We start from the raw sequence: 13,041 nt of genomic DNA, 5'->3' as shown, positions 1-13,041 counted from the left end.
AGAGGGCATGGGTTTAAGATGAGAGGGGAGAGATTTTATAGAAACTTAAAGTATACACAAAGTATGTGAAATGAGCTGCTGGGGGAAGTAGGTACAATAACTTTCTAATGACAGGTGGAAAGGTTTAGAAGGTTATGGGCCACGTGCTAGCAAATGAAACTATCTAGGATGGGGTATCTTGGTTGGCATGGAGCAGGTGGCCAAAAGACCTGTTTCCATGCTGATTAACTCTGAGTTCTATGAACGTGTCTTATGAATGATGGGAACGTTTTGAGGTTTCACTTGACAAGTGATACTCAACCACTTGTGGCTGGTTCAGTGGAGTTTCTGGACAAGGATGATTACAAAGGTGATGATAGGGGAACGTGATGGTAATGTCATTGAATTACAAGGATAAGTACCTAAACTCTCTCCTGTTGAAGTGACTTGTGAGGCATAAGTTGTTTTCTACTTGTCAGTCTATGACTGAATGTTGTGTTCTCCATATTTATTGCCAACTTATCAATTTCTTTTTGTATTTGCACAATTTGTTGTCTTGTGCACATTGGTTGTTTGTCCGTCCTGTCATGGGCAGTCTTTCATTGATTCTACTGCGCTTCCAGTATTTACTGTGAATGCTCACGTGAAAATGAATCTCGGGGTTGTATGTAGTGGCATATACAGTGGATTCTGGTTAACTGGCCATCAATTAATCAGGACAGCTATTTATTCAGGACAACTCTTAAAGATCATATCTAATCAAGAAAATAGCTGGGATTCCCTTCGTTTATTTGGGACACTGCCACTTAATTGGGGCAGGAGACTGCTGCCAAACAGTTTCTGACTAGCATCTGTGTGCAATTGTGTGACCTTTCGACACGACCCCGTGCTTCGTGCGAGCAATTTTAAAGTAGCTTCAGTTGCATGTATTTGTGTTGAAAAAGCAGTATTTTTTTTGTCACTGAGAGTTGGCAAGAAATGAACAGTAAGACGATTCAGACTGCTTTGCTCACTACAGTTTCAAGCATTCAGGTTTGGAGGTGCCAGAAAAGGTCGGGAGTTAAAATGAAATGATTTCACCATTTCAACAAATTAGAAACTACAAATAATTTGAAGGTATTGATAATCATCTTGAATATTACATTGAAAATGAAGATTTGGAGGATGCAATCATCGACAGCAGTGTATGAAGACAGTCCATTATCTGCACTAGGTGTCTGTGCTGATTTTATTCATTTACAGTCAAAAGAGCATGAAGCAGATGGATTCCTCCATCAATAAGTATCAGGAACTAATACGCAGTTTTACAGTACTGTGGTTGTATTGGTAGTGTTCTAATTTGTCTGTAGTTTATACATAATTTGTTAATCAGTTTGTCTTTTTTCATACCTTTTTAACTATTTCTATTGAACTTTGTCTATTTGGGGCAGCTGATTAATTGGGCCAAAATGTACTGGTCCTGATGGGTCCCAGTTAACTCTTTTGGGAGTTTTAGGAAATAAATTAATAAAGCAGAAAGCAATCAAGAACAAAAACAGTAGTCCCTGAAATAAAGACATCTTGTGCTGGAAAGAAACTACACTGCAGACATCAGCATAGATAAATCTCTGCATGAATAAAATAAACGATACACAGAGTGTAGCTAATAACCTTGTATCTATGAACAGTAAAATAGTAGAATTACTTTTCTTCCCCCTCCAACACTGCAAAACTCTTCACAATAACAACAGAGTAAAAGGTAAAAGAGTCTTCCCAGAATTCTGTCAACTGTTTGCTGATCAGGATTCCAGCTCCTTCTTGCATTTTAGACTGACTTCAGGTTGGATTTCTGTAACACTAGCAAGTTCACTACTGTGCAGCTAATCTGTAGAATCCACAATGAAACCATTGTAATGGTGTCATTTTTACACTCTGCCTCATTCAGTGTAGTTTATTGCTGAGTTTTCATTTGACTGTTGTTGTGGATGGGAATACTGAATCTCTTGATCTACCTCATCCTCCCCTTTAAGACAGTGTTTCCCTTTTTGACCAATAACTCAAATGATTCATATTCTGGTCCAGCAAGTTCAGAAAAGTTCCTTTCAGTCAAGGCTGTGTGTTCAGGTGTGCAGAGTTTAGTATTGCATTAAATAAAGCAAGTTAACTTTGACCACATCTTTCAGCTGGAGTCATCGCTCTCGCAGTAGGAAGAAGAAGATGGCTTTGAGGAAACGTCCACAGGTGCAGATGGCAGAAATGAGCCAATGATCATGAATACTGGGATCATTGTTGACCACAATCTTTGTAATATCAACCTGGATCAGAACAGAGGAAAATTATTCAACACCACTTGACTCGGGGCAGAGTTTAGATCAAAGCTACTAAATTAGTTTGGAAAATGTTTTATTCTCTCCTGTTATTTACACTTGAAGTAAAATGCAACATTTTGCTTAAGCAACAGATACCAATGCAATTTAAAATAAATATAGAATAAGTTAGGGATTGACTATTACTAGAAAGTGCACATGAGAATGTGCAGAGCTCTAGTTTTTAAGTCTGTGTTTACAATAAAAACTTGCCCGAGGCATTTTTCAAACAGGAGAAAATCTGCAGATGCTGGAAATCTGAGCAACACACACAAAATGCTGGAGGAACTCAGCAGGCCAGGCAGTATCTACGTTTTGTGCTGAGACCCTTCATCAGTTCCAAGCTTACAAAACATTCTAGAAGGGAAGGTGCACCAAAATAATATTTGAACATTAACTAAAAACCAGAAAATAAATGTGAGTCCTGCCAAAGGCTCTCAGCCTGAAACATTGACCGTACTTCTTTCCATACATGCTGCCTGGCCTGCTGAGTTCCTCCAGCATTTTGTGCATGTTGCTTGGATTTCCAGCAGCTGCAGATTTTTTCTTGTTTGTAAAATAACTATGATCAAGAGTTTCATCTGCAGAGCACCAAGGTTAATAATAAACCAGCTGTTTCAAGGACTTTATGGCTTGTGTAAATATAAATGTACTTACTATCTCTCAGGTGTGTGAACGTAACTCCAAAATCTTCCCGTTATTCTACATCTTAACAATAATCTCAGTATCAGCCATCACTGATTCATCTACACTTTCCTGTACCTTACCATTTTCTAAGCCCTGCCTTGGATGCCCTCCCCAAATGCATTTGTCCCAACACAACCAGTACATTCTGAACTCTCTGTAACCTATAACTTTCCTTCTCATTATCTCTCACCACCAAGTTTATTGTTACCACCAAACTTCTTAATCAGGTATAAATCACTGATGTAGATCACAAAGATCAACAAGGGTAGTACTACTGAGCACAGTAGGTGCTCATTGCTCACTGTCCTCCAGCCGCTAAAACGCCCAACCAACCATTGCTTTTTGCATTCTCACATTTTGCTCATTTTTAATCCAATTCTCCTTTGGGTGTCAGGGTCTTTTATATTTTGATCAAGTTGCCCATGTGAACTTTTAAAAATACTGATATTTCAAATATTCCATCCTCATCAAGGATTTGCCTTATCTCAAATAGTCAATCAAACTTAAAACTGCAACACACATCAAAGTTGCTGGTGAACGCAGCAGGCCAGGCAGCATCTCTAGGAAGAGGTGCAGTCGACGTTTCAGGCCGAGACCCTTCGTCAGGACTAACTGAAGGAAGAGTGAGTAAGGGATTTGAAAGTTGGAAGTGAGGGGGAGATCCAAAATGATAGGAGAAGACAGGAGGGGGAGGGATGGAGCCAAGAGCTGGACAGGTGATTGGCAAAAGGGATACGAGAGGATCATGGACATAAAACTGCATCCATCTTTTACCTCCCAATAGGTTATCATTTGGCTCTGTATAGACCCTGCATTGTTATACATTATAGTTTGTACATTGTTATCTCATTTCCCCTTGCACGTCAAAAGGTATTAGGAAATTCTATAAATTTGCCTGCCAATATTTTTTAATTTGCTGCCTTCTAATTTTACCCTGCACTTTCTACACTCATCTAGGCTTTCTGCATGGCAGACCTTTTGTTATCAGTAATGAATTTCCCTTTTTTAAAATCCTATTTTGTATGTCCCTCTCTCTCTATGATTGGGAGTTACCCCTTCTCTATTATTATTATTTTTTTGGCAGTGCATTTGCAGTCAAATCAGCAAAGGAGGCCTCACACATGTCAAGGAAAGAGTGATTTGAAAAAAAGAGCTTTTGCAGGATTTTGTCTTTTTTTCAGTGGCGCAGTTGCGATTCATTGACAAGGGGAATAAAAATGAGGCAGAAACAAGCAGAGTGGCCATTGTGTGAGAGGACCAGGATTAGAGTGGGGAGGCTTTGGTTCATTGGGTTTCAACAAGAACAGATGTGTGAGGTAAGTATCTGGAGACTTTCTTCTTCATTCTTCATCTGTTAGGACACAGAGGACTGAGAGTGGCTCCAGGGGCTGTGTTGAGTTCTTTGTGTGAGATGTGGGAATTCTGGGAGACCTCCAGCCTCCCGGATAACCACATCCACACCAAGCTTGGCAAGCTGAGGAGATGATAGATAGGAGCTACAGGGAGATGGTCATCCCTAGGTTGCAGGAGGCAGGTAACTGGGTGACTGTTAAGAGAAGAAAAGGATACCAGTACAGAATACCCCTGTGGCCATTACCCTCAATAATAAGTATACTGTCTTGGATACTGTTGGGGGAGACGACCCGTCTAGGGGGATCCTCAGCAACTGGGTCTCTGGCGCTAAGTCTGACTCAGAAGGGAAGATGGGAGGGAGAAGAGGACTGCAGTAGTGATGGGGGATTCCATAGTTAGAAGAGTAGACACGAGATTCTGTGGATACGATGAAGATAACTGGATGGTATGTTGCCTCCCAGATGCCAAGGTCAGGGATGCTCGGATGGGATCCATGACATTCTAAAGGAGGAGGGTGAGCAGCCAGAAGCCTTGGCACCAATGACATGGGTAGGAAAAGCAAAGAGGTCCTGAAGAGAGAATTTAGGGAGCTGGGTGGAAAGCTGGAAAGCAGGACCTCCAGGGTAGCAGTCTCTGGATTGCTGCCTGTGCTACGCAGTACTGAGGGTAAGAATAGGATGATTTGGCAGATGAATGCGTGGCTGAGAAACTGGTGCAAAGGACAGAGTTTCAGATTTCTGTCTCATTGGGATCTCTTCTGGGGAAGGTTTGACCTATACAAAAGTGACAGGTTACACCTGAACCCGAAGGGGACCAATATCCTTGTGGGGGGGATTGCAAGAGCTGTTGGGGAGGGTTTAAACTAATTTGGCAAGGGGATAGGAACTGGACTGATGGGGCTGAGGACAGGACTGTTGGTTTATAAGCAGAGGCAGTGTGTAGTGAGACTGTCAGGAAGGCCGGGCAGATCAGGCAAAATTGCAGTCAGTGGGATAATCTGGTACATAAAAGAGGGACAAAATCAAAAAGGGGATTAATACAGGACTGAAGGTGTTATATTTGAATGCACGCAGCAAACGGAATAAGGTAAATGATCATGTAGTGCAGTTAGAGGTTGGCAGATATGACATTATGAGCATCACTGAGTTGTAGCTGAAAGAAGATTATAATTGGGAGCTTAACATCCAGTGTGTCAAAAGGCCAGGCAAGTAGGCAGAGCAGTGGCTCTGTTGGTAAGTAAAAAATGAAATCAAGTCTTTGGAAAGAGGTGACACAGGATCGGAAGATGTAGAATCCTTGTGGATAAAGTGAAGAAACTGTAAATGTAAAAAGACCCTGATGGGGGTTGTATACAGGCCTCCAAACAGCAGCCAGGATGTGGACTACAAATTACAATTGGGAGATAGAAAAAGCATGTCAAACTGACATTGTTATGATAGTCAGGGGATTTCAATATGCAGGAATATTGGGAAAATCAGGTTGATGCAGAATGCCTACAAGATGGTTTTTTTAAACAGCTGGTGGATGAGTCCACTAGAGGGTCAGCTATTCGGGATTGGGTGTTGTATAATCATCCAAATTTGATTAGGGAGCTTACAGTGGTGCTAGAAAGTTTGTGAACCCTGTCAAATTTTCTCTATTTCTGCATAAATATGACCTAAAATATGATCAGATCTTCATATTAGTCCTAAAACTAGATAAACAGAACCCTATTAAATAAATAACACGAAAACATTATACTTCATTTATTTATAACCATATAACCATGTAACAGTTACAACACGGAAACAGGCCATCTCGGGCCTTCTAGTCCGTGCCGAACTCTTACTCTCACCTAGTCCCACCGACCTGCACTCAGCCCATAACCCTCCATTCCCTTCCTGTCCATATAGATATAACCATATAACAATTACAGAAAAATGATCCAATATTACATGTATTTGTTGGAAAAATTATGTGAACCGTTGCTTTCAGTAATTGGTGTGACCCCTTGTACAGCAATAACTTCAACCAAATGTTTCCAGTAACTGTTGATGAGTCCGGCACATCGGCTTGGAGGAGTTTTAGGCCATTCCTCCTTACAAAACTGCTTCACCTCTGGGATGTTGGGCTTCCTTGCATAAATTGCTTGCTTTAGGTACTTTCACAACATTTCTATAGGATTAAGGTCAGGACTTTGACTTGGCCATTCCAAAACACAAATTTTCTTCTTTTTAAACCATTCTATTGTTGATTTACTCTTGCCTTTCAGGTCATTGCCTTGATGTATTATCCAGCTTCTATTAAGCTTCAGGTGATGTACTGCTGCCATTCTCCTGTAAAATGTCTTGATACAATTTTGAATTCATTGTTCCAGGCCCTGAGGGAGAAAAGCAGCTCCAAACCCTGATGCTCCTTCCACCATGCTTCACAGTTGGGATGAGGTTTTGGTGTTGGTGTGTAGTACCCTTTTCCCTCCAAACATAGCGATGTGCATTTCTGCCAAAAAGTTCAACTTTTGTTTCACCTGTCCACAGAACATTATCCCAGAAGCTTTGTACAACACCCAGGTGGTCCTTTGCAAACTTGAGACATGCAGCAATGTTTATTGGAGAGCAATGGTTTCCTCTGTGGTGTCCTTGCAGTGTTTTTCTTACAGTGGACAGATGAGCAGTGACTTTAGCAAGTTCTAGAGCTTTCTACAGGTCTTTTGCTGTTACCCTTGGGTTCTTTTTCACCTCCTTCAGCATTGCATGTTGTGTTCTTGATGTGATCTTTGCAGGATGTTCACTCTTAGGGAGAGTAGCAACAGTACTGAATTTCCTCCATTTGTAGACAATTTCTCTTGCTGTGGACTGATGAACACTCAGGTCTTTAGGAATGCTTTTGTATCCTTTTCCAGCTTCATACATCTCTACAATTCTTCTTCTAAGGTCCTCTGAAAGTTGTTTTGATCGAGACATGGTGCACATAAACAGATCTTTCTTGGGAGGATCAGGCTCTGTCAGTAACCTGAATTTGTGTGTCTTTTGTTTATAGAGCAGGGTACCTCTACAACCCATTCCATACCTCTCACCTCATTGATTGGAACACCTGAATCTAAATCGCTTTTGTACAAGGCTTTACCCCAGAGGTTCACATACTTTTTCAACAAATACATGTAATATTGGATCATTTTTCTCAAAAAATAAATGAACAAGTAAAATGTCTTTTGTGATATTGATTTAATTGGGTTCTTTTTATCTGATTTTTAGGACATGTGAATATCTGATTACATTTTAAGTCATATTTATGCAGAAATAGAGAAAATTAGGAGAAAATAGTAGATGAGGCTGAGAGGGAAATGGATCATCCATAATGAAATGGTGAAGAAGACTCGATGGGCCAAATGGCCTAGTTCTGCTCCTATGTCTTACAGTCTTATTCATCTGGTCTGTAACTCTCTGTTTACTGACTGGTGATCAGCACCAATTAATGTTCAATCTGGGACCTTGGTCTGGTGGAAAATCAAAACAGCAGATGTTGGAAATCTGAAATAAGAACAGGAAATGTTGGAAACATTTTACAGGTCAAGCAACATCCATTGAAAGAGAAAATGTGTTTCATGTTAAAACCACTTTGTTACTTTTGGCGAAGAGTCTTGTCCTATTAACCTGAAACCGTAATTCAGTTTTCCTGTTCTCAGATGCTGTTTGACCTGCTGCGTGTTTCTAGCATTTTCTACTTTTGTTCCTGATCTGAAGGCTTAGACAGCCAAACAAGCCATGCAATTGCTTGTAATATTTTAATGTAAACCTCTTATTCATTTTTCAGGGGGTGGCACCACTGGCAAGCCAGAATTTATTGTCAGTCCCTAACTAACACTATGAAGGGAATAATCAGCCATCTTTGGTTATGAAACAATTGAATACTGAGCCATTTGAGAGTCAATCAAATAATCCTGGGTCTGGAGACAGAAACAGACCAATATGCGTCAGGGAACAAGGGTTTTCATATAGTTCCTGTTGCTAGGATTATATTTTATTTATTTTGCATATTACTTCATTGACTGATTTTAAATGTTACAGTTGCCACGGCAGGGTTTGAACCTGAATTCTAGATTGCCAGGGCTGGCCTTGAGTTATTATCCTTGTAGTTCAGCCAGAGCACCACCACCATGGACAGTCATTTAATAAATGGAGCAACACAACTACAAATATTGAAGTTTGCTGGAAAGACGGTCGCTTACCCATCCACCCCGTCTCCTTAGCCACGTCACCAGTGTTTTCCGGACAAACTCTCCCAAGCAATCAACAATAGTGTGCACCATTGCATGCTGTCCTTGCTTCACACAGTCAATGGCTAATCCACCAGCTACAGCATACAGGGCCACCACCTTGCCCCAGGTTATACCTGCAGAGAAAAGATACAAGTACGCTATACATAACAGCCATAGTCAATAGAAGGGCAACCCATAGTCATACAGTGCAACATTCAATAAAATAGAACCATAAAATAAACAAAGTTGAATGCAGAGAGAATTAGGAAAGAAATTGAAACAAAAAGCAGCACCTGATTGACATTAATTTCCATTTCACCACTAATGCCTAACTCTAGAACCACAGATAAAGGACACCAGACAGGGCTCTATACTGGTCCTTAAGAATGCCTGACTTACACACAGCCCATACATATATATAAGCATTTAGGAGAGCAGTGGGACAGATTTGCTGTTGGGGAGTGGGGAGAGCTCCAGGCATCTTCTGTCTCATGGGAACTCAGTGCCAGCAATATCATTGCATCTTGCAGAGAAATCTAAATGGCTGAGTTAAAACCCTGGTTTAAAAATATTTCCCTAGATTGGCTTATGTTTAATCACATTGCTGGATGGCTACATTTCTGACGTGATCTGTTTGGGTTAAACATCTCTCAGGAATGGAGCCCTGTCCTAATCTTGGAAAATCTCTTTACGAAGCCAGAAGATGTGACACAGTACCAAGGAAGATCATGGTGGAAACCGCTGACTATTGCAGAGTTTTAATGACTAACTTTATTTATCACCTGTGCATTGGAAAATGCAGGGAAATGTGTTAACCCACACATTACTTTCAATAATTCAGTCAAAACCTGCAGTTACAAGAGAAAATTACGGACTCAGTGAGGCCATGCTGTTGCTCTGAATCATGTTATACAATGGACCTCATTGTGGCCCCACCTACTACCTGTCTGTTAATTTAGAGAAAACTGTTGCCATCTCTGACCGTGTGACACCCCTGTAAATACTGATAGACTACCTGGAATCCCAAACCAGTACAGACACACCCAGTTCTCTACTACAGACTGTTTCCAAGAAAATTCCTTTCAAGTCCCAACAATCTTAAATCCGCCCAGGGACACTGATTCACTGGTGAAAGTATTGGCAGCTATTAAATGGAAAAGAAGGGAACATTTTTATTGGTGCACCGATGCAGAAGCAAGCCACATTACTGATCTCAATGTTGAGCTTCAGTCCACGCACTTCAACTTACTTCGAAACCATATAGTTATCTCTCTCACTTCCTATTGGAGAGCCTGTTTACCTTAACACTATTTCGAGAGAAAACCTGGGAGCAGAGATAGTAAAGCAGCCCTCCCTGGTATGGGGTGCTGAGCTGTAAGTCTCCATGGCCACCTTTACAACTTTATAATGTGGGCTGGTATGTTCACAGGCCACTGTAAGCTAGCCCTGGTGTGTAGGTGTAGAATCTGCAGGGAATGTGGGGAGAATAAAAATGGAATTAGCAAAGGTTTAGTGCAAATGAATGGACAGCACAGAACTCATTGGGCAAAGGGGCCCTTTCTGTTGTATGTGTGTCCATAACTTTGCACTTGCAATTTACCTCCTGTTTAAGATGGCACTGGTGAAGCCCAGCGACTACTTATCGGCAGCAAGCAAACCAAAGAGTACAACTAAAAACTTTATTAATATTTTTTCCTGGTAAAACGGGGTAAACAATCACGGCAAAAATACTGAAGAGTCACGGGTCGAAGTGAGTGGAGTCAAGGGTTGAAGCGAGTGGGTGCAAGGTGAGGTTGAGGCAAGTGGAGGTGAGGGAGAGTCGAGGCCCGGCCACCTACACTGAGAGTGAGGATAGACCTGAAGTTTGGTTGATCGAAGCGCCAGGCTGATTCGGAAAGGTTGGGTACAGGCGGCAACATGGCGCCAGTTCTAGGCCCAGGAAAGTATCAAAGTGACTGGGCCTGAGACCTAGAGGAAGGAATGACTCGATATTTGGACAATTTAAGCGTTGGACCAGATTGAAATTGCAGGGTGTTGGGACCAGCGGCGAGGGTTCAGCCAGTTCTGCTTGCTGCCCTGTGACGTTTACTCGGCTCTGTGTTGAACAGAGGCCGAGGCTGTGGCCTGCTCTGGGCTTTGTGTCTGTGACCTCTCTTCTGGTCTAAATGTGTTTTACTTACTTCTATTGTATGCATAATTTGTTTTTTTATTCTCTGCACCATTAGGTGTTTAGTCTTTTTTAGGGGTTCTTTTGGGCTTATTTGTTTTGTGGCTGCCTGTTAGGAGACAAATCTCAAGGTTGTACAATGTATACATACTTTGATAATAAATGTACTTTGAACTTTGGAAAAAATCCAGCTAGATTTTGCAAGTATGACTTCTTGTACAATAGTTTAATAGTGAATCAGGCCCCCACTGTTAGGAACTGAGACAGCAGTCTGCCTTGGCAAGTACTAATCTTTATCCTCAAGCTCTGCTGTCAGTGTTTACAGCAACAGTATTGAGGGCAATTGTGCATACTTCAGGGGCTGATGTGAATGGATCCGCTTCACTTCCCACCCAGCACCACCATCCTTCTGAGTACAATGTTAGAGCCAAACTGACTTGTACAAGTTACACTCCTGATTCAAAGAAAATGTGGATAGTTGGCATCCCTATGACAGCCCACTTGCAACAGACTGTCAGCCAGAAGCAACCTGATTACTCTTGATAGAAGAGTACAGCACAGGACCAGGCCCTTCGACCCACAATGTTGTGCTGAACCAGCTAAAAAGCAAATCAAAAACATCCAACACTAATCCCTCCTATCTACACAATGTCCATATCCTTCCCCACCCCCCATCTTCCTCATTTTCATGTGCCTATCTAAATGTCTCTTAAAAGCCTCTACACCACAACAGGCTGTGCATTTGAAGCATTCACCACTCTTGAGTTAAAAAAAAACTTACCCCTCACATCCCCTTTGAATCTACACCCCCTCACCTTCAATGCATGCTCTCTGGTATTAAACATTTCAACCCCGGGAAACAGATACCCCCATCTACTCTATCTCTGCCTCTCATAATCTCATAAACCTCTATCAGATCTCCCCTCAGCCTCTGCCTCTCCAGAGAAAACAACCCAAGTTTATCCAGCCTCTCATGATAGCTCATGCCCTCTAAACCAGGCAGCATCCTGGTAAACCTCTTCTGCACCCTCTCCGAAGCTTGTAGGATTGCCTTGAGTGAGTGGACTGGGCCGTGTTCAAGAACTGACCTGAGGACCTGAATGATTACACCAGGGTGGTTACAGACCTTATCAAATCATTCATTTTGTCCCCACAAAATCATTCAGGGTTTTCCCCAATCAGAAGCCCTGGGTGAACAATGAAATTGGGAACCTGCTGAGAGCCAGATCAGAGGCATTCAAGTCTGGAGATCAAGAATGCTACAAGAGGTGCAGATATGATCTCTGGAAAGCCATTTCTTCAGTGAAGTGGTGGTTCTGGACTACACTGGAATCAATGAGGATGCTCGACAGCTGTGGCAGAGTTTGTATGCCATAAGCTCCTACAACACTAAATCTTGCGACACAGGAGACAGCAAAACTTCACTTCCAGATGAGCTCAATGCTCGCTTTGACCACCAGAAGAGGGAGGAACCATCGTGCACCCCCAAGTCTCCCGATGATCCTTTGGTCTCAGTATCTGAAGGTGACGTATGGGCTGCCTTCAAGAGTGTGAATCCAAAGAAAGCATCCGGTCCATACAGAGTACCTGGCCAAGTACTGAAGGCCTGTACTGACTAACTGGCTGGTGTATTCACGGATATCTTCAACCTCTCGCTCCGCCGGTGTGTGGTACCCACCTGTTTCAAACAGGCTTCAATTGTACTGATACCCAGGAAGAGCGTGGTAACCTGTCTAAGTGACTATTGCTCAGTGGCACTTACATCCACAGCGATAAAGTGTTTTGAGAGGCTGGTGTTGAAGCATATCAGCTCCTGTCTGAGTGGCAACTTGAATCCTCTCCAACTTGCCTACCGAAGCAACAGGTCAACAGCAGATGCTATCTCATTGGCTCTTCACACAACCTTGGAACATCTGGACAGCAAAGGGGCATACGTCGGGATGCTTTTTATTGATTATATTTCAGCATTTAATACCATCATGCTCTCTAAACTAATCAGTAAGCTCCAAGACCATATATAACCATATAACAATTACAGCGCGGAAACTGGCCATCTCGGCCCTTCTAGTCTGTGCCGAACTCTTACTCTCACCTAGTCCCACCGACCTGCACTCAGCCCGTAACCCTCCATTACTTTCCTGTCCATATATCTATCCAATTTAACTTTAAATGACAACATTGAACCTGCCTCAACCACTTCTGCTGGAAGCTCATTCCACACAGCTACCACTCTCTGAGTAAAGAAGTTCCCCCTCATGTTACCCCTAAACTTT

The 13,041-nt window shown here is 42.1% G+C and overlaps 1 protein-coding gene across 1 annotated transcript in view; it reads right to left on the bottom strand.

Annotated features, from left to right (window-relative positions):
• Positions 1 to 1,189: 1,189 nt before the first annotated feature.
• Positions 1,190 to 13,041, bottom strand: part of boka (BCL2 family apoptosis regulator BOK a) — a 53,411-nt gene continuing 41,559 nt past the window's right edge. Inside the window, exons 4-5 of the mRNA XM_072255809.1 lie at positions 8,572 to 8,735; positions 1,190 to 2,273 (exon numbers count right to left, since the gene is read on the bottom strand). Of these exons, the coding sequence (XP_072111910.1) occupies positions 2,148 to 2,273; positions 8,572 to 8,735 (290 nt within the window). The 3' untranslated portion in view covers positions 1,190 to 2,147. The remainder of the gene's footprint in view (positions 2,274 to 8,571; positions 8,736 to 13,041) is intronic.

This window comes from Mobula birostris, chromosome 4, assembly GCF_030028105.1.
Source record: "Mobula birostris isolate sMobBir1 chromosome 4, sMobBir1.hap1, whole genome shotgun sequence".
In the NCBI taxonomy this organism is placed as follows: domain Eukaryota; kingdom Metazoa; phylum Chordata; class Chondrichthyes; order Myliobatiformes; family Myliobatidae; genus Mobula; species Mobula birostris.
This window is presented reverse-complemented; position numbering and strand designations above follow the sequence as displayed.